Source organism: Cyphellophora europaea, assembly GCF_000365145.1.
Source record: "Cyphellophora europaea CBS 101466 unplaced genomic scaffold supercont1.5, whole genome shotgun sequence".
NCBI lineage: Eukaryota > Fungi > Ascomycota > Eurotiomycetes > Chaetothyriales > Cyphellophoraceae > Cyphellophora > Cyphellophora europaea.
In genome coordinates, this window is record NW_008481811.1 from 1,881,659 (window position 1) to 1,902,277 (window position 20,619).

At 54.3% G+C, this 20,619-nt stretch overlaps 9 protein-coding genes across 9 annotated transcripts; 4 read left to right on the forward strand and 5 right to left on the reverse strand.

The window, feature by feature from the left end:
• Window positions 1–969: 969 nt before the first annotated feature.
• On the forward strand, window positions 970–2,790 carry HMPREF1541_06004 (uncharacterized protein; the record flags this gene model as incomplete). Its single annotated transcript, XM_008720341.1, has 3 exons — window positions 970–1,537; window positions 1,605–1,995; window positions 2,052–2,790. The coding sequence occupies 3 exons, from the start codon at window positions 970–972 to the stop codon at window positions 2,788–2,790; spliced, it is 1,698 nt and encodes a 565-aa protein (XP_008718563.1).
• Window positions 2,791–3,478: 688 nt separating this feature from the next.
• On the forward strand, window positions 3,479–4,444 carry HMPREF1541_06005 (uncharacterized protein; the record flags this gene model as incomplete). Its single annotated transcript, XM_008720342.1, has 1 exon — window positions 3,479–4,444. One exon carries the CDS (start codon window positions 3,479–3,481, stop codon window positions 4,442–4,444), a length of 966 nt encoding a protein of 321 aa, XP_008718564.1.
• A 49-nt stretch (window positions 4,445–4,493) lies between these two features.
• Window positions 4,494–6,590, reverse strand: HMPREF1541_06006 (uncharacterized protein; the record flags this gene model as incomplete). Its single annotated transcript, XM_008720343.1, has 1 exon — window positions 4,494–6,590. The coding sequence occupies one exon, from the start codon at window positions 6,588–6,590 to the stop codon at window positions 4,494–4,496; it is 2,097 nt and encodes a 698-aa protein (XP_008718565.1).
• Window positions 6,591–7,560: 970 nt separating this feature from the next.
• On the reverse strand, window positions 7,561–8,718 carry HMPREF1541_06007 (uncharacterized protein; the record flags this gene model as incomplete). The annotated part of the gene is made up of 1 exon (XM_008720344.1): window positions 7,561–8,718. One exon carries the CDS (start codon window positions 8,716–8,718, stop codon window positions 7,561–7,563), a length of 1,158 nt encoding a protein of 385 aa, XP_008718566.1.
• Window positions 8,719–9,233: 515 nt separating this feature from the next.
• HMPREF1541_06008 (uncharacterized protein) lies at window positions 9,234–10,838 on the forward strand (the record flags this gene model as incomplete). The annotated part of the gene is made up of 3 exons (XM_008720345.1): window positions 9,234–9,909; window positions 9,964–10,470; window positions 10,522–10,838. 3 exons carry the CDS (start codon window positions 9,234–9,236, stop codon window positions 10,836–10,838), a joined length of 1,500 nt encoding a protein of 499 aa, XP_008718567.1.
• Window positions 10,839–11,285: 447 nt separating this feature from the next.
• On the forward strand, window positions 11,286–13,233 carry HMPREF1541_06009 (uncharacterized protein; the record flags this gene model as incomplete). The annotated part of the gene is made up of 5 exons (XM_008720346.1): window positions 11,286–11,509; window positions 11,562–11,828; window positions 11,877–12,314; window positions 12,361–12,590; window positions 12,692–13,233. 5 exons carry the CDS (start codon window positions 11,286–11,288, stop codon window positions 13,231–13,233), a joined length of 1,701 nt encoding a protein of 566 aa, XP_008718568.1.
• A 57-nt stretch (window positions 13,234–13,290) lies between these two features.
• On the reverse strand, window positions 13,291–15,200 carry HMPREF1541_06010 (uncharacterized protein; the record flags this gene model as incomplete). The annotated part of the gene is made up of 2 exons (XM_008720347.1): window positions 13,291–14,386; window positions 14,485–15,200. The coding sequence occupies 2 exons, from the start codon at window positions 15,198–15,200 to the stop codon at window positions 13,291–13,293; spliced, it is 1,812 nt and encodes a 603-aa protein (XP_008718569.1).
• A 1,181-nt stretch (window positions 15,201–16,381) lies between these two features.
• On the reverse strand, window positions 16,382–17,767 carry HMPREF1541_06011 (uncharacterized protein; the record flags this gene model as incomplete). The annotated part of the gene is made up of 1 exon (XM_008720348.1): window positions 16,382–17,767. The coding sequence occupies one exon, from the start codon at window positions 17,765–17,767 to the stop codon at window positions 16,382–16,384; it is 1,386 nt and encodes a 461-aa protein (XP_008718570.1).
• A 356-nt stretch (window positions 17,768–18,123) lies between these two features.
• Window positions 18,124–19,304, reverse strand: HMPREF1541_06012 (uncharacterized protein; the record flags this gene model as incomplete). The annotated part of the gene is made up of 3 exons (XM_008720349.1): window positions 18,124–18,359; window positions 18,437–18,733; window positions 18,794–19,304. 3 exons carry the CDS (start codon window positions 19,302–19,304, stop codon window positions 18,124–18,126), a joined length of 1,044 nt encoding a protein of 347 aa, XP_008718571.1.
• Between the last annotated feature and the right edge of the window lie 1,315 nt (window positions 19,305–20,619).

The following is a 20,619-nucleotide window of genomic DNA, read 5'->3' on the forward strand; positions in this document are numbered from 1 at the left end:
TTCCTTGCGGATCATTTCGTTCCGCAACTTCCTCCATCCGATTCATCCGTCCTTGTCGGAACTTCTTCTCAACTTCCTTGACTTGCCGTCCTCGCCTCAACTGGAAAATGAGCACATTTCACACTGTAACACCATCTCACAGACACCAGGCACTTCCGACGCCCGGTAAGAACTATTGGACGGGCCGAATTTGATTTCTGCGCACGATGCCCGTCAGTAGCCGTAATCGGAAGCAACGGGTCACCGCTGCCTGCGATTTCTGCAGGCGAAGAAAGGTATGAACGAATAGCTAGCCTTGGCTGTGTGATTATCTCTGTGCGTTGGTTCCTGGAGACTGACGGTTCACCGGCTGGGCTGTGATAATGTTTCGCCAGTGTGCGGGAACTGTCAAGCACACGACACAGACTGTACTTACGCCGTGAGAGTACGGCAAATGAGGTAAGACTTCATTCGCTCTAGACGAGTCCAACGACGAGCAGTGCAGTGCTAAGCCTGCAAGGCCATCCAACATGCGCATCAAAAACCTGGAGGCGGAGATTGCCAGACTCCATGCTTGTGGCGCTGGGAGAACCTCCATTGGCGCAGGGCAAGTAACATCTATGGACAATGTGGCTCCAGTTCCCGCAAGGGCCGAGCAAACTAATCTCTCGAATGACTACCTTTCACCTGCCATCACGCCGTCAAGCCTCGATAGTCTTCGGACCAGGGGCCAAGATTACTCAGAACGGTCTCGAACTGATACCCACGACGACGCCGGCGCAGGACACGACGACAGGCGCAGTCGTTTCCATGGCCCCACCAGTGCCATGTTCGATGCAGAACACCTGTTCAGAAAGGGCAATCAAAGCTATAATATTTCGGGTGATGTTCACCTGAAATCAAACCTCCTAGCCAATGCTACAAGGCAGCGTATGCACCGGACATGTTCAATACATAGAGGCAGACAGCTGCTTACAAATACCAGGTCAGATGGAGACTATCAATTTAAAATCGCAAAAGCTCGACTTTGATGGAGTCGATTCCGAACAGGGGATGAAACTACTATCCATATATTGGAACCGTCAGCACCATATCGGACCCATCGTGTATCGGACAGCGTTCATGAGAGACATGGCGTGTAATGGCTCACGCTTTTCGAAGCTACTTCTAAATGCCATGTACTTCTCAGCTTCCGAGTACTTGTCACGGGCTGCTGCCTCATCCTTGGACGGTTCTGTGGCTGCACGATGTGCTGCAGCAGATAATTGCAGCGAAGGCATGACTTTTCGACGCCGGGCTGAGGCCCTCCTTCACGCCGCAGACGCACAGCTACTACTGAAGAGCGACTTGACTACTGTCCAGGCGTTGCTGATCATGTCGCATACTCTTTTCTCTTGGTGTGACGAGAAGAGCGCATCCTGGCACTACGCTGGGATGGCGATAAGCATGATCATCGATCTGGGCCTCCACAATGAAGCGGGTCGGCGGCCCGACATATCATCTCCTTATCAAATCGAGGACAAAGAGATCTATCGCAGAGTGTTCTGGGCCGCTTTTGGTGCGTGATGTGCGCCCCTGACGCTCTCTTCATCGGATGTGCACTTACTGACTCCCATGAGATGCAGCTATTGACAAGCTCCAGTCAGTGTACCAAGGTCGTCCTCCGCGTCTTCGAGAGGCCGACAACTGCGTTCCAATCCTCTTCCTCGACGAATATGACGAGCTTGATCCATTTCACACTGATGGATATGCGTTGGAGCCCGAACAACTTGGCTATCCAAGCCATGTGGTCTCAACCTTTGAACAGCTGTGTAAGCTCAGCATTATCATCGATTGCATGATTAGCAATCTATACACGGAGAAGAGTTCGCGAAAGAGCCCCACTGAGCTTCTACGCATAACTCGTTCATTGGATGAGGATTTAACAGCATGGAGACACGCACTGCCGTCTCATCTTTCTGCACTACTGGAATTGCCCAACAAGGCCATCTATCTTCCTCATACCATAAGTTTGATGTGAGTCCACAAATAGAAAATCGAGCGTGGGGCAAGCTAATATTGTTACACCACAGGTCGTTGTTTAATGCCGTTATCATACTCTTGTACCGACCATTAGTATCCGATAGCCATCTCCAAACGGCGGATGAAGCCATCGCGAGCAAATCCTTCGCCAGGTGCGCTGCTGCTGCCACTGATATTGACTCGCTTCTACGACAATATCAAAAGAGCTTCTGTGTCAAATCGGCACCTTATACACTCTCTTACGCGACATACGTCAGTGCAACAATCCATTTACGTATTGCAGCACAGCACAGAGCTGGTTCCGCAGCACATATCCGTCTCCAAAACTGTCTCGAGATACTTTCCGAGCATCAAGTGGTATCTCATGCGTCGAGAAGATGTCTGAGGATACTGAACGATCTGGTGAAGCGACTTGATGTCAATGTGTTACTTGGGCCTGAATTGGCTCAAGCCAGAAACACTGACATCTCGACTTTGAGCAATGCCGTACGTCTGACTGGAGATGTTGACCGATACACTCAGATGGACACAACTAGTTCCCAGCAAATTATGCAAGCGAATGGAAACGAAATGACTGGTATCACACCGGGACTGGAAAACACATGGTCAGATCTCGACATGGATGAGATCATACGAACTTTCACTTGGGATGCGGGAGCGATGGACACGACTTTCAACCCCAACAATCTAGATGCTGGTGGCATAGCATCCTGTACGGGCTTGAGTGCAAGCGCCCAGGACCGAGCTGAATCTTCGTATTTCGATGCTCTGTTCGGAGTCGATTTGTAGAACAAGGATGTTCCGAAAACTTTGCAATTTTCAATGGTTGCAGCCGTGAGGCACTGAGCCTACGTGCATCACTGCATAGATGTAGCCGCAGCCATCAAGGAGCTTCGTAACACGATCCTACCTCATCTTGGCTAGAAGTCTGTCTTTGCCGAAGATAGCAAGACATTTGTGTGCTCTAGGACATGAAGAAGTAGCCCCAATCATTGGTTGAGCTGTCCGACGGGTTATCGATGGACATCGTTGCGTGCAAGCATGACATTTAGATGGAGCGGGCGGTGTATCGACGACTCTGGCGGATGCGGTCCTCTTCGGGGACGCTCAATCATCGCACCGATTGAATTGATTCCTCGGCAGCATATCCAGTATCAGACCTCGCCGAGAACTTCGGACCTTATTACGAAGCAATCAGAAAAGTCCAAAAACGAGGCGATGTCGATTCCAAAACTACCGACGGATGGAAATAATCCGCGGAAGCTAGGCATCCGGAGGATCAAAAGCCACCAGCTTTCTCCTATTCGAGAAATGCTTGCGCCACCAGTACAAATTATAAGAGGCTATGGGGAGACTATTGATGGGCTCTATCATCCGTACCAGTCAACCATTTCTCACCATCTGCTCCCATTAACACAACGCATCTTCCGCCGAACCATAATCCGACCACCCTCATCAGTCTGCATCGAAGATCACGATGTCAACTCATCGGTATGACCGCGAATTTGAAACCGCCGCAAAGGCTTTCTTGCAACAGAAAGCACCAGTATTCACAACACCTACAGAGATCCGCGCTCTCAACGAGCAGTTTCTGCCCGAGATTATGAAAGGGTACCCTGTAGTCCAGGGCATCGAGCAAACACCATTCAACGTGAAGAGCTATGACGGCGAGTCAGTCCAGCTCACCCGCTTCGCATCGCCAGCCGCACTCGCTTCAGCCACGCCCGCACCTGCGGTCCTCTTCATCCACGGCGGCGCCATGGTCGCCGGCTCTGTCAAAGTATACGGTCCCCAAATCGCCTACCTCGCCCACCGCACCGGGTTCCCCATCTTCGGCATCGACTGGCGCCTCGCCCCCGAGCATCCCGCGCCAGTTGGAATGGAGGACTGCTACGCCGCGCTCTCTTGGATCTCAAGAAATGGACAGGAGCTCAATGTGGACGCTTCAAAGCTCGTCGTCATGGGCGACAGCGCCGGCGGTCTCCTCTCAGCCAGCACAGCGCTGATGGCGCGCGACCGTCAGCTCAGTCCGCCGCTTGCGAAGCAGGTCTTGATCTACCCAACGCTCGATGACCGTATCGACTTTACGGAGAACGATCCTCGCAGGGACTTGCTGCTCTGGCGGCCGTCGGATAGTGCGGCTATCTGGAAGGCATACCTCGACAACGACAAGGCCGGGACGGAAGAGGCCGTGGTTGCTGAGAATACGGTGCCGCAACGGATCAGGAGCCTTGGAGGTCTTCCGTCGACGTATATCGACGTCGGGACTTTGGATTTCTTCATGGATGAGATCTTGACGTATACGCAGCGATTGGTGTCGGCGGGCGTGGAAGTCGAGCTGCACACGCTGCCTGGCTTGCCGCACGGGTGGGAATTGGCAGGCGGAATTGGCTGGTTTGAGAGGGCGATGGACTTGCGCGTTGCTGCCATAAAGCGAGTATGATCAAAAGCTGTGATCATTTCGATATTAGAACAGATTCTTTGTCTCTCTATCAAGCATACAGCGTGTTTCTCCTTGCAACGCGCACCTGATCAGACAGGCCAATAGCAAGATACCCCAGTTGATTCAACGGCAGCTCGTTCCTGAAACCACCCTGCTGATACTGCTGCTGGTGTGGAGCAGCAGCAAGACCCGGCGGCTCGCCCACGTCCCCGAGCTTGATCTCCACATCCCGCATGAGCCTGGCCCGCTGCAGTCCATCCATCGTAGATCCGCCGCCGGGCATGTACTCGAAATACCTTGAGTCTCTCGTCAATGATGAGCAGTAGCTCAGCACGTCCGGGATGTTTGTGTGAAAGGCACACCAGATGGTCAATAGCGCCGCGGCAAGCATGACCAAGATCGAAACGCAGTACGCGACCAACCACCCCCACGAGCATACATAAACCGGCTCTCCTTCCGAGTAGCTAGCCGTGATGTTCTGGTGGTCGAGATTGTAGGCCATGGTGTCGGCCGAGACCTGGCCTGCGAGGATCCAGGTGTTCAGCAGCTGGCCGAGCCGCACCGAGAACTGCTCCGCGGTCACGTTGCTGTAGTTGGCATATTCGCGGCCGTTACCGGCGAGGATGAACTGCGCGCTTGTGTTCTGGAGGTAGTACTCGGCGAGGGAGGAGTACCCGGAGCTGCTGAGCTTGTCGGTCGCGAGAATCCATTCGCTGGCCAAGTATTCGAAGGTACTTGGGAAGCTGAATGTCGTCACGGCGGAAGGAGCGTGCTTCCTGGACGATAAGCGCTGGGCTCGGACTGCGCAGCCGGGGGTGGAGACTGTATTCTGAGCGACGCATGATACGTTGGACTCAACGTATGCTTGGTCAATTTTGCATATTGAGACGGCGTTGCGCGTTTGAAATAGAAAGTTCGCTTGCTTCACTTCATCGGAGGTGAAATTCTCAAGTTGCTGGGGGTAGCCGTAGAAGTACGCATTACTGACAAATTGGTCCATGGCAACCTGCCAGGAGGGATATATTCCGACGCTGCCGTCAGTGACAGTGGTGTTAGGTCCTAGGAATGTGCCATTCCTTGCTGTTGTGAAGTTGGTGCGGATATCGACCAAGGGTTCGTCCTTAGGTTTCTCGCAGTCAAGGCTGATGTAGGTCGTCTCGATTACGAAACTTGAATTGAGGTTTGCAAGATTCGCGATAGGCACACCTACTAGAGCGGAGTAAGAGTCCTCGCTGAAGCTAGACTTCGTCAAGTCAGCCCAGCCTTCATCATCCTTTTCGAGATCGTCTCTCATCCAAGGGATTTTAACATTACCCCACAAATCCATGGACGAATTTTGCGTTGCTGGCGGACTTAGAATCGTGGACACGTATGTTGGCTTCAGCGACGTCAAAAGCGAGCTGACGCCAGACGTGCTGTCAAAAACCTGGTTTGTGATGGTATCAACATGGCTCACAAGGCTTGAGCTTACCGTATGCTCTATCTTGGTTGTGATTAGCCTCAGACAAGCTTGTGAGCCAAGGGGAGAGAATGTCCAGGTACATAGAAGTATGATGGCGGTTATGTTAATGAGGCCCAAGGAGATTTGTGTCGTTACAGCGGCGAAAAATGTCCGGCTTTGCATGATTTGTTCAAGAAATCCAATCTTGACGCCCTTTCCCAAGCAATATGTCCCAAATCGTTTCAGAGTCGTGCCTACTACGGCCGCAAACAAGATTGTAAAGAGCGTAGAGACTGTAGTTGTTGACTGCTTAATAAACTCAGAGTCGTGGGCAGTGACGCGTTTGCCGTGATATTTCGCCATAGCTATTGCGAGCCATATGAACGGGACTGTAGCAAGAACGGCGGACGCGCAGAGCAGAATTTCGATTACTAGGTCTGTACCAAACTTGCCGGTCTTGCCAGGCCCCAAAGGAGCTGACGTGAATTGTCGGTCCCCTCCGGGTGGTGGCCCGGTAGGTGCGAGGCCTTGTTGATCCCAGTCATCCTCTGATCCTTTGATAGGGTTGTATCTAGAAAACGGGCGCTTCGACTTCACTGGCTTGAATGAAGTGGTTGATGGTCGCGGCTCGATTCGAGAACTCGAGCCATAATGAATGGGCTCATAGGGGCTGGACAGCTCAAAATTCTCCGAAAGACGAGACATAGGTCAGGCGGAAAGAACCGGTATAAAGTGAATATTGGAGGTTTCCCCCGCACATCACGGCCACAGTGCCTAGATGGATTGACTTAGTCGTGTTGAAAGGACTGTTCAGCCAAGTTATGTCGTCGTCTTTGCAGCCTGGAGTCGAAGATATTTTGGCTTGCAACGGGCCCAATCCACGGATAAAAATAGCTCACGCAAGAGGCAAGGATGCTGCAGATCCACCTTGTCTGACAATCGTAAGCCAAAAAATCCGAAAACTGTATACAGGACTAACGCAAATCAAGGGTCTGTCAGTGGGGAGCCGAAATCGTCTCAAGGGGCCGTGGCTTGGGGCCATCTCTGTAATCCTCGGTAATCTCATCGAATCTGTCAAGATATTGCCCATGCTTCCTAAATCCACCTGCCTTGGAAGAGACAGACTGCTCTTCCTTTCTGTTGCTGGACACTAGTCTGACAAGTGACTGTTTTCGTCGACACCGCAGAATAAAGTGTCCGCTCGTCCCTTGTGGTCCAATTCGTCCTGTGGTACACAGGTAACGGCTCTACTCTGCACTATATCGACGCGAAAAGTTAGGCAAAGAGGACGAAAGCCGATGGGGCCCCTGTAATGCTACGGCTCGTCCGATCGTAGGTGAGGAGTGGTACGTTGTTTCGACGGACGAACATCACGAAGATGGGGAAAGTAACTGAGGGCCAGAGTCCGATTGGTGCCATACGAGTATTGCACATCTGAGTTCTATTCCGCGGTGAGCTATGCTCGGCGTGCATGTGTTTTCAGGTTTGACCCCATCAGTCTCACATATCCTGGTCTCCTTGTTGAAGACTGATTCTGCCAACAAGAAAAGCTATCACATCCCAATGCGGAAATCGGCCATCAGCGTATTGGAGCTAATATCTTACACCTGAAGCTAGACCGATCTCAATGGCAGCCTCATATGGCAGCTGTACCAGTAGTACACATCCCAATAGCTCACCAAAACCACCATCTCTTTCCCTTGTTGGCGTTGTGCAGTAGGCGCTCCTTCAACCACGGCACCTCTTCCTCTGCGTACCGATATGCACGAAACAAAGCATTACTCTCGCCTGGAAAGCATTTACGAGTACCTTCATCGCCGTATTCCGCAAACCACGGACTCACAAACTCCCACACCACCTCCCCTTCCCTTGTGACTTCGAATACGCGGCCGAAAGCGCTCTCACATAGCAACGTGTTGCCGTTCGCCAACCTCTGTGCACTTCCCATGAATGGAGTGAAGAAGTACACCATTTGCGAGCGGTCGCGGTACTCCCAGACTACCTTCTTTGTCTCGCGGCTTACCTCAAGTGCACGCGTAAATTGCACAGACTCCCCAGTGCGGAACGCGCCGTTGTCGAATATGAGAATATTGCCATTCTCCAACTCCGTGGCATTGTGCTGTTGCGCTAACGTCTCCGGGCCCAGGCGCCAGATGATGTTGCCGGTGGACTTCTCGATGATGACAACCGCAGACACGGAGCGCATCGAGGCGAGAATGTTGCCGTCCTTCAGTGGCAGCACTGAGTTGATGAGCGGATAGTGTTCGCGCGTGTAGTGTGGCTGCAGAGGAAATTCGTCCCGTGGTAATCGCTCGGACACCTTCCACTGCCACACAAGCTTGCCGGTGTCATCAACCTCGTTGATGGTGTCGGCGTAGGAGATGCCGCCTTCGGCTTCTGTGCCGGGCACACCGCCACGCACTTTGGCAGACTCGGTGGGGCTAAGAGCTTCCAGGCTAGTGTAGAGCATGCGGCCGTCGCCGTAGTGGTATTGATCGTGGTGGCCAAGGGGGTCGGTGTACTGACGTACGATCTTGCCGTTAGGGTCTAGCTCAGACATGACGCCACCACCGTACTTGTTGAAAAACATGAAAGGTGCGCTATGGCCGGGTGGAAGAGTGTTCACAGCGAGATTACCGTTGGGGAGGAGTCGGGCGTGGCGGCCGATTCGTCCTGGTAAGTGCCACGTGTGTACTTCAGTGCCATCGATATCAATCAGATGGGCGGTGGAAGAGGTGAGAGGACATATCAGGGTGTAACCACCGAATGATTGGTTCTTGTCCACACCCGTCAGGCCCAGGCGACGGGTGCGTTTGAGTGTGTTCTGCTCCATAAAAAAAATAGAAGTATATGGATGATCTCTGTGGTCGCAAGGAACTTGCGGCGGCTCCCTTTGTCAAACGGGTCCCCCTTGCTTTTATGTCAGATCAGAAGTCGTGCGGCACTGTTGTTGGTAAAACAGAGTCTCTTCGGTATGTCTAAAAGCAAGACGGAAGAGCCCGTGGAAAAGGATCAGTATGAAGTACGGTGCGGTATGCCGACGGCATGCCGCGGGCACTAAAGACGCCTATCTCCACTATCGTCCAACTATCTCTCTACGACACCCTCTCGTCCAGATCCTCTGGGTTCATCGCGCAATGATAGCGCATATGTCGTTATCATCGGGTCGAAGCGAAGTTGTTAATTGGCATGATGCTCAAGCTCTTATCACGCAATCGTCAGTGCGAGGTATGCCGCAGGCACCACAACCGTCTATAAAATGAACGGAACAGCACGAGTCCGACACCACTATTTTTATCGCAAGATCATCACCAACTATTGCAAGCAAGCGAGAGCTACCTCTATACAATGGATAAGTCAATATCAAAGGACACGCTGGAGGCACAAGTCACTGCTCTTAACGGCGATGCTGCCACTCACGCTACAAGCATGCCTCCAGAAGCAAAAGACATCCCAGGCTACGATGAAAGTCTCAGTTGGACGCCTTCAGAAGCTCGAAGGGCTGTGCGTCGCGTCGACTTCGCCATCCTGCCTTTCATCGTTCTCCTCTTTTGCTTCTTGCAGTTTGGCAGAACCAATGTTGCAAACGCATTGACGGACACACTCCGGGCGGACGTGGGCATCAACAACTACCACATCAACTTGGCACAAACACTCTTCATCGTCGGTTTCATTATCACAGAGATCCCATTCAACATGATCAGCAAATACTTCGGGCCCGAAAGATTCTTGCCAGTGACCATGGTGTTGTGGGGCTGCGCAACATGGAGCCAGATGTTCATGACGGGGCCTGCCACTTTCTACGTTTGCAGGTTCTTTGTTGGAGCGCTCGAAGGTGGCTATATTCCCGGTATGGCGCTGTACATATCGAAGTTTTACAGCAACCAAGAACTTGGACTGCGGTACGCTCTGTTCTGGGCTTCCAACTCAATCGCAGGAGCACTTTCGGGACCCTTGTCTGTAGGATTGCTGTCCCTACGAGGAAGAGGTGGACTGGCTGGTTGGCAATGGCTGTTTCTCATCGGTAAGTGAACAAGACCTTGATTACAGCGTCATTTCGAGGCTAATAGGTCGGCAGAGGGCATCTTGACCTGCTTCCTTGGCTGTGTGGCATACCTGTATCTGCCACATGGAGCGGCCCAACCCAAAGTCTTCTTTGGCAGATCTTTCAATCTGTTCCCGCAGCGAGAAGCCGCTATTCTCGTGACCAGGGTGATGCGAAATGACCCTTCAAAAGCGCTCAGGTACGGGAAGCCAGTCCTTCCATCCCATATATTCGAAACCTTCGCCGACTGGAAACTGTACGGACACTTGGTCTCGGCTTTTCTGTCTATGGTGATGATTCAGCCGGTCAACACCTACGCACCCTCGATCATCAAGTCGCTCGGCTTTACGGGCCTTCAAGCCAATGGCCTGAACTCAGTGGGAAGTGTAGGCGCGTTGATCCTCTCGGTGACGCTTGCATACAGCAGTGATCATCTGCGTGAAAGAGGCATACATATAATGATCGGCTTTCTATGGGGTGCAGCTGGACTTTTATGGCTGGCCCTGGCACCAAGTGTGGTGGGGAGATGGGTCCTCTACGGTACGACGAACTCACTTCTCATCGGGTGACCAACATGCTGACAGTACACAGGTGGCGTTGTTATGACGCAAATGGGCATGGGTACTGCTCAAGCCATCAATGCTGCTTGGCTCGCCTCGAAAATGGAAGACTACAAAAGGCCTATCGCTTTGGCTGCATATGTAATGTCGATTCAGCTGGCAGGTTTTCCTGGAAATCAGCTGTTTCGACAACAAGACGCTCCACGCTACCAAAGAGGTCTCATTATCGCCGCAGTGTTAGCTATATCGGGCGCTGTGGTTATTGGGATCTGGAAGTTCCTATACCGGATATTTGACCATGGAGATGGTGGCGTTGAGGTCGTACCTGGCAGAGACCCGGAACAGTAATCGCTGATTGTAGCCGGTGTACCTAGATCTAAATTGAGATATGGACCGCAGAATACTGAAAATCCTTATTTGGTAGCAGCCCACTTAAGAAATTAGCAGAAGCTTGAAATTCAAGCCCCATTGACCCCCTAATCTGCCAGCCTTGCCAACCTGGGCTGCCACACTTGACGCCTGTAACGCAGGTCGGGATCGCACCCTTACCAGTGCTTCTAGGCTTTGGTTTTGGCACAAAGATGCCTAAAGCTCAAGAAGTACGGGGCCAATGCTCGCCCGGAAGGCACCATCGAGCCACCCAACTACACCTGTGATGACAACATCCGATAAGGTCAGCACGCCATCCATTTCTTGGCGCGATAAGGACGCATACCTATCGATGTCCTCTCGCGCTGCTTATGATCTTGATGTCTCTCATTACCTTGCAACATATGAGTCTTGCGATCGTAGACCATGCCACCGCTCCGCTCGGTGCGCTCTGGCAAAGCATGCGAGAGCTGCAGAAAGCAGAAGACTAGGTGCTACCCTTCAGGCAATATCTCCAGCACCTGTCTCCGCTGCCTCACGCTGAAGCAGCAATGCTCACTCACTGCGGCAGTGAGGCAGCCAGATGAAATTACTGGCAGCGGCCAGATCCCGGCGCGGCCGAACGTCGAGACTGGCGTCATCAACACAAGGTAGGTCGTGGAGAGGTAGTTACCCGACCTGGTCACTGACCTACCTAACTAGGCTTGATCGCTTAGAGGCCACTCTGGGAGCATTGCTCGAACGCCTTGACTCCGATATCGAGTCGGTGTCGCGACGAGCTCCGATCTCACCGCCTGTCCGGCCATCATCGCAGCCCGAGGATGCACCGCCTGTACTGATGATCCGCGATGTGGCAAATGAGATGGGCGTTCAGTCACCTGTCGAATCATACTCACAGCCAGGTGGTGACTCGGAGCTGTTGAACAAGGCTTCTATCTCAGCCGCAACCGCCCAAGAGATGATAGCACTGTATGCCTGTCGAGTCTGAAATAGGCCCTAGTAGCTGATCTTCGGCAGCTTCGGACGCCATTATGGTCGCTGGGTGCGGTTTGATGAGACAGCCACGTCACAAGAACTACTATCCAGTCTAGGAAAGTCGCCCTTGTTGCTCTGCAGCAGTCTTTTGATCGCAGTTAGGCACACTAACGACGAACTTGCTCGCGTGGCTGCACCTGTGCTTCTCGGTGAGGCACAGCAGTTACTTGCTCGGTCGCTTCTCACAGTCGCCGATGATCTCACTTTCTTCCAATCAGTTTTGGTGCTCAGCCTCTGGTCAACCACAATTGGACAGGTACCGTTGAGTATGGACGGATGGCTTCTTACAAGCTATGCTATTCATCATGCGCTAGCTAATGCTGATTTCGCCCCTCTGTTCTCGCGCAGCTTCGAGCCTCTCACGGAATCGCAATTTGATACTTGGTGCATCTGGAATCACCTATGCCTAGCCCATCTTCAGTGAGTAGCTCCGCACATGGTGTACCAGACCCTACTAACTAGACAGATACTGCGTGGGCATGAGAAGGAAGTCGGTTCTCACGATCACGCAACTAGAAACCAGTAGGCAGAACGTGAGGCGAGTTATCCCTGGACAGCTGTCCAACTTTGAAGAGCGCATGGTCGCCGAAGTCGCACTGTATTGGATTATCTATGAACGAACATTTTCAGTCGACAAGCGACAGAACACCGAGGCGGCACTGTCCTCATGGCGACAAGAGTGGCAAGCCCTGTTCGGTAAGTCGGCGCTCAATCACGAACAGACAGCTGATGCTCTGGTCACAAATGCTCTAAGCCCTTTGCCATCCTACTATTGTCTAACCTTACGCTTCTCCTAGATCAGCCACGGTCCCAGTTCCTCCAGATGGGCTACTACTTCGCCTTGCTTTTAACAAACTTAGCGGCCTGTCGAGTCAGCAAAACCATGTCAAAAAACATCAGCGACGATGCCCTCGGTGGCCTCATCCGCTTAACCACATCTATCATCAATCTTGCCATTGACACCACAGATGAGCGCACACAGCATTTAACAGATCACATCTATCACATCATCACCTTCTCGGCCATTACATTGTGTCGACTCCTTAGCGCATACGAGGATCAGCTGTCAGTCTCGCACGATGTCGCGTCCCTGGACACGCTGGTGACAAGTCTCGTGGACTGGCTGAAATCGATCGGTCTGAGATCACATGTCGCACATATGCTGGGCGGTGTGGTGCTCTCACAGCAGAGAAAGCTGAGGCCGGAGGCACAGCCGACACCGTATAGCACCACATCCGCCACCTCGCTGCCTTTTGATACGGCATTGCTGTACCCCGAGTTCATCAACGCAGAGATGTTCGATATCCATTTTGATGAGGATTGGCAGGCGTGGGAGTGACTGGCTCTGAAGATATTGTGGTTTGCTTCCCTGATATCCAGGCTATCTACTCGCGGCCTATGTGGCCCTTCCGAGAACAGTCTCCAGCAATGCCTTTGCCTCGGTCAAACTCATCGGCTCGACAGTACCCTCCGCACACCGCCACGCAACGTGTCCGTCTGGCCGTACCAGGACCAGGTCACGCTCGTACACCTTCCGCACATTGTCCTCGCCGTCCCAATGTAGCACTCGTAAGGGCAGGCCGATCTCTTCACTGGCTTGTACAAACGGCTCGCTCAAATTTCCCTGCTGTGAGAAGTCGACAAGGCTGAACCCAATCTTATCAAAAGCATCAACCGTACTTCTCCCATCCCGCATCCACACATGGGGCGCCCGACTCCCCGGCCAAGTCGTCGGTACATAGATGTCCTTGGTCCCGACCGGCCTCTCCCCCATCTCCTGCGCCGCCACCACCGCCTCAGACTGCTGGTAGCAATACCCCAGAATATTCCCATTCTGATTATGAAGCCAGCTCCCCGTCTCGGACAGCTTCTTCAGTTCCGCTCTCGCCGCCTCGCTCTCCTCGCCATCACCATTCAGCACTTCCACACCATACTTCATGTGCGCGCCAAAAAGAGGCATAACCAACTGCCCCAACGCGTCTTGCACGTGTCCCAAATTCTCAAACGCAATCTGCCTCCTCTCCGCATCATAGGTATCCAACAGCTTCTCCCCACCCCAACCACTCATAGTCGCAGCCAGCTTCCACGCCAGATCATACGTGTCAGCGACACCCGTATTCAACCCATGTCCTCCAACCGGACTCAGCTGATGCGCCGCATCGCCCGCCAAGAACACCCTGCCCGCCTCCGCGCTACGGAACCTGTTGGCGATCGCGACATCCACCTTCCAGACACCGCGGCAGTAGATCTCGTCGAACTGGACGGGGCTGGGACCCTGGCAGCCGCCGATGGTCAGCGCCAGCACGTCTTCCGGACTGAGGGTGGCGGGGTCCATGTGCGGCGGGGTGATGAAGTGCGCGGTCCAGACGTCGGATTCGTTCTGGGTGACGAGGATGCCGCCGGCGATGACGTTGGCGTGCCAGAAGCGCTGGAAGGGGAGGGAGTCGCGCAGCGAGGCGGAGCGGAAGTGCACAAAGGAGATTTGCATGTTGCTGGCGAGTTTTTGTTAGTCTTGTTCAAGAGAGTCTCCGTCTGTATGGAGACAGGCGTTTGATAGAATGGGGAGGGGATAGGTGGGGGCGAAGCATACAGATAATCGCGCTTGCTCTCCAAGCCCACGCTCTTCCTGACCCAGCTTCCACCGCCGTCACAGCCAATGACATAGTCGCTCTTGATACGCATGACAGTGCCATCCGCCTTCTTCACCTCACTAATAACACAATCCCTTTTCTCCTCCAGCCCCACAAACCCCGTGCTCCAATGCCCATCCACCAACTCCTCTGCATCCACCTTGTCCTTCAACCACCTCTCAATCAAGATCTGATGGCACCGCATATGCGGCTCCAAATACCCGGACCCATCATTCTTGACCCTCGCCTTCTCCCTCGCCGTCTCCGGCCCATCCCGTTCCCACACATCGACCAGCTTCCCCCCTGCCGCCAGACTCGTAACAATCAGCTCATCCAAGCTATACTTCTCCGGCACTTCTCGCGCCGCCATGGCGCGCACATCGTCCGCCAGGCCCATGGCGCGGTAGATCTCCATGCTGCGGCCGTTGGTGTACTCCATCTTGGGGAAGACGGTGGTGCTGGGCTCGCGCTCGACGAGCGTGCTGCGAATCTTGTGCAGGCGCGCCAGCAGGAGCGCTTGCATCATGCCCACGGGCCCGCCGCCGACGATGAGGACCGGAGTGGTGATGTCGACTTCTGAGGCGTCGGGGTTTGACGGGGCGATGGGCGCGCCGCGCTCCGGGGCCAGCGGGGCGGGGTACATGAGTTGTGGGGGGTCGGAGTCTGTGGAGCCCATGGTTGCGGTGGTTGTTTGAAGATTGAATGACCAGACGAGGGTTGGAACGGAAGTCGAGATAGGCTATGTATTCAGAGCTGGGGACTCAAGTCGCTATCGGGTCGTTGGCGGAACGAAGGGAGCAGGGCTCGGGCACGGGACTGAACGTGAACTGGTGGACCGAGATAAGTCGAAGAAGGTTCCGCCCTATATACCTTAGCGAGCTCTGTGCTGGCGCATTTTCCTCGGCAAAAAGCCTCATAGGGAGCCTGAAATAGATCCTTGCAGCGACACCGAGCCTGGTGGATCCTCTTACTTCCAACCCCCGAGTTTGCATCAGCTATCGCGTAGTAACCTATTTTATGAGGATGACGGCTAATTCGCCGCGGCGACATGCCGTTTCTTCCAACTACGCAGCATGAACATAATCCTGTGTGTCCTGGCCAGCAGCCTCCGCTTACTCTTTACTGCGACGTACGACCAGAGTTTGGATGCTTACAGGGCAGGCCACCTGATTGGCCAAGCCGCAGAACTCTTGTGAGGGGCTACGGAAAAGCCTGACCAATAACTAAGCACTGGACGCCTGAGCTGGGACATGACCTGACGCGGCCGACAAAAGTGATATACAAAAGTCGGGAACCGGTCGGTCGCAAAGACCATGTCTGTTACTTGGTGGGCAGTCCGGAGTAACAAACGACCCGACATGAGCGAGAGCGTAGGGATGTATACAAGTGTCAATACTAGTGGAAGTCCGTTCTGTGGTCAGCTCGTTCGTTCACTTAGTTGTTCCGAAAGGTCGTCAGAGACACGAGCGACAGCCGCGTGCGCTGGATGCACAGCTGATACTGACGGACTGAAAGCATATGGAACAACAAATCGAGGATGAGGATACTAAGGCACGTTGAGGTAACGGACATTCTGTGTGGAGGGACGCATGCCTGGAAAGATGGTGTTATGGAGCTATCCTCTGAGGCTGAACATCTCGATATGCAACGTTCTCATACTGCACAGAAACGTCATAAGCTGTACAACGACTTATCCACCTTTTCCTGGCCGTCCAGATCCCTCGCGGAGTCCTCCTCTTACAAGCCTCTGCCTGCCGTTTGGCACGAAGGTATAAAGTCACAAAGTCCTGGCTGAAGATGGTGGGTCTTAGGAACCACATATTCTCTTCCCGGACGCACGAGCAGTACGGCGTTTTATCAGCGCAGCAAAGCCACGAGCAATTCGCGGTAATCGCCACTCGTCTCACCTTGTACGCGCGCGATCAGGTCACGCTTGTAGCGATGTTGGTACGCGCGCTTGACCTGATCCTTGTGCGCGCGATCCCAGTGTATCCGGACCACGCGATTGACCAGCAGCTTATCCTTGGTCCCCAGGCCGGCCATTGCGGCCTCGAGTTGCACCGCATCGGCCATGGCGCGGTCGGTGGCGCGGTCGAGGGCGAGCAGAAGCGCCGTCTCCATGTGTCCGTCAAATTTCTTCTCCATGGCGCTGTGCAGGGTTTTACGGTATTTCTGTTCGAACGCATGTGCGATGGCGCGGAGCTGGCCGTCGGAGCGCAAGCAGATGATGTTGCAGACGGCGATCTGCTCGCCGCGGCTTTGCAGGGCGCGGTTGAGCTCGTCGACATCGCGGTCGACCTGTTGGGGGTTGACGGGGGTATTCTCTTCGGCGCGGTTGGCGGCTAGAACCATATTGAACAGATCCTTGGTCTTCATGCTCAGATCGCCAGCGACGTCGGCCTCCATGGTTTTCTTGTACCTTACCTGGTACATCTGTTTGATGGCTCTTAAATCAGCGTTTGACCGGCCCAAGACGGCGTCGTTGAGCATGTCCTCATTCGTCCCGGCACCGGCAACAGCGTCGTTCACGGCATACGCGTCTTGCTCGAGCGGACCGCGGACTATCGCAAGCAAGCCTTCTTTGAAGTAACGTGATGTTTCACTCGAGATGTCCTTCGCCAGATCGCGGCCCTTGTGGCGCTGAGTGAATGCATGCTTCACTGAGTTGATCTGTAGCGGATCTAGCTGCGAGAGAACTCTGATCAACTCCTTCTCGTCAGTGCCAAATCCCTTCATCGCCGCACGGAGAGCGTCGGCAGATTGGTCTGCGTTCCATCCTTGAGCTGTCATACCAGGAATGTAGCCTAATGAGGGCTGGCCAACACCACCAGGCCCACCAAACCCTCCCGGCGGACCACCCTGAGGCGGCATGGGCGAGGGCGGCCCCTGCTGGAAATTAGGTGGCGGACCCGACGGCGCACCCCATTGCTGACCAGGCGGCGGGCCCCCAGGAGCACCCCACTGCTGTTGCCCTGGCGGAGGGCCGGGAGGAGCACCCCACTGCTGTTGCCCCGGCGGCGGGCCGTGGGGTTGACCCCATTGCTGCGGCTGATGATGTCCCGGAGGAGGACCTTGCGGTGCGCCCCATTGACCAGGCGGAGGCTGCTGCCAGTTACCGGGCGGCGGTCCCTGAGGAGGGCCCCATTGCTGCTGCTGTTGATGGTGGTGTGGTGGTGGGGGACCGTAGCCGCCTTGGCCGGGCGGCGGGCCGTATGGATTGTGAGGCGGAGGGCCGTACGACATTCGAGGAAGTGGTTGTATAGGGGATACAAGGTTGATGAGAGGTACGAGTTGGGAGTGGTATGCAATGCGAACTAGGTAGAGATACGAGGAGGGCTGACTTATTTGGCTGGTTAATAATATGAGGAACGGCCTTCAACGTCTGTCGTCACCTCTGTGGCGGGGCGCAGATAATTTGAACTTGGCGAATCGGCCAACCCCGCCGAAGAACGCCGCGTGGTGTGCCTTGCGAATCTAAACTTGATGCGGTAATCATGGGGCAAAGACCACAGCCACAGCCACGAACAAGCCACAGTCCTGCCTCGCTTGCTTCGACGAGATCATATGTAAGGAAGTATTCTCTACTGTAGTATCGCCAGTCACATTAACTTCGTGATGAGCTTGCCTCTATTCCCACCCCCGAACAACATCAGCCACGTCTTGGGCACCTCCTCGAACTTTGTATCAACGACCTGTTCCTGCTCATCTCCGATCTTCAGCTTCCCTTCTTCCACACTCCTGACAAACAGCTCCTGGGTCTGCTTCGCGGTGGCCATGAAGTCCGTGGTGATGAAGCCTCGAACTGACAGCCGCATAAAGACGATCTGCATGTAGTCTGATAACTCGTCAGTCCTTTGCCACACAGGCCCCCCCCCCCCGCCTCAGGCTCCCGGGAAGGGGGAGAACACATACTCTTCAATACCGTGGGTTCCTGGTCGTTGTAGCCTGAGATGCCACCGCAGGCCACGATGATTCCATTCTGTTTCACGAGTCGTAGCATAGCGTCGAGGATCTCGCCTCCGACGTTGTCAAAGTAGACGTCTACGCCGCCGTCGCAAGCATTCTCCAATTGCGCGTGCCAGTCCTGATCCTTGTAGTTGATGCACTTGTCGGCCCCAATGCTCTCGACCCAGCGACACTTTTCCGCGCTCCCGGCCAGTCCGATGACTTTTGAGCAGCCGAGGATCCCTTTTGCAATCTGCACCGCCACTGTAGTCCGGTCAGCAAAAGCCATCTCTCTATGCCACACAAACAAGGGTCTCAGCTTACTGTTCCCCGTCGCCCCCGCCGCACCACTAACCACCACGCTCTGCCCCTTCTTGACCTGCCCAACCTCCACCAGCCCATAGTAAGCCGTCAAGCCCGTCGTGCCCAGCGCTCCGATATACTGGCTCCAGCTCAGGCCTTTGGGTGGGTCTGGCAACACCGCCACCTCCTCCTCCCCAAGCACGACGTACTCGGTCCAGCCCAGGGTCGCAGTCACGCGATCACCTACCTTGACTTTGTCCGACGCGCTCTCCACAACCTCAGCGATGCCTCGCGCGCGCATCGGTCCGTTGAGTGGCACCGGCGGGACATATGAGAGCGTGTTGTCGTCCAACCAGGCGCGCTGTGCAGGATCGTTGGAGAAGAAGAGTGGTTTTAGCAGGACCTGGCCTTTGCCGAGGGATGGGAGGTCGACTGTCTTGAGGGTGAAGGTGGGGTTGTTGCCCTCATAGGTGGGTAGGCCCGTCGGGCGGGAGATGAGGTGCCATTGTTTGGTTTGCGTTGGGCGCGTCATGCTTGTTGGTGGTTTAGGTGTTTTTGCAGTCAGTCGTGCTGGCAACTAGTGATGTCGATAGGGATGACTGTCAAGGTTATAAACTTCAAGCTGTCTTGCTGTTCAAAGCCGTCGAGTTGGTCTCGTATTCGGGGCGGGTTGTAGCTACTCCCGCTGGACTCGAATATGTCAGCGACAGTACTATTGTCAGCGCGTAATCAGCGTTCAAACTGCCTTTGGGGAACGCTATCCGCTAGTGCTCATATGTGTATCGCGAGCGTTTGTAAGCCACAGTTGAGCCGGTAGCCCATAGCGGGGAGATCCCGAGGCACAGAAAAGGCTGCGGGGCGGAAGAGCTTTTAAAGTTTTCCCGGCCAACCAAACAACGGAGCTTTTGTTCGGTGCATCCTACCTGCTGTACATGAAGCACGACCGAGACGTTGTCATGAAATGGACGCCGGTGGGAACGTATCGAGGAACAAAAGAATATCAATTGCTCAACGAGCCTTACTGCGGTTAGGTGAGCGGTCTGTCAGATGCTTGGCAGCCGCACTGTGCTCGCCACGTGAGCTGCTCTGGAGGTATCGTTCGGACACCGGGAGCCGCGGAAAATCGGCTGTTTGTTGTGTCACTCTATGCTTGAAATAGCATCAGTGCTAGTTCGGTGCATTGATCTTGCGAGATGGCTGCCATCGGGAAATGAGCCTGGGCCTTGGCTCCTTCATGACCATGGAGTAATTTTCACCACAACAGTTCCCAAAACCGAGCCAGGTTGCACTTGATCAACGATAGCATTCACACGTGGGCCAAACCTAAACATCGCAAACCCGTAAGCCTGGTGGGAATTTGACTCAAGGTAGCAAGGTGGCTTGCAGATGATTGCCGTCGAGTCCTAGAGCGGCATGGTGAACGCTCCGATGGGCCACGCCACATGCTTCAACCCGGGCATTCTGTCGGTAGATCGGCAAGCGACGGCTATCCTGAAGCGTTCGAAACGTGACAACTGAGTGGTCTGCTCCCAGCCAAGATGTGGGCAACGTTGCATTCCCCAACGTGGAGCGAACGTCGGGACTGGGGGGAGGAGGGGAGTCGAAATTGATCGACACCTCGCATATTGGCCTCACTGGCTGTGACGCCGGTGGCTGTCGAGACGGCTCCGCGCTGAAGCCCCCAAGCTTTTACCGCCAAGAGCCTCCGTCCCAGTTTACCAATTACCACCCCCATGAACGATCCGGGTGGCCCCACGTAAACTGTGACGGCTTGCCTGTTTCCCCACAAGTCACTGCCGATCCACACCCTCTAATTGCGACGATGAGACTGGGCACCGGCTAGCCAT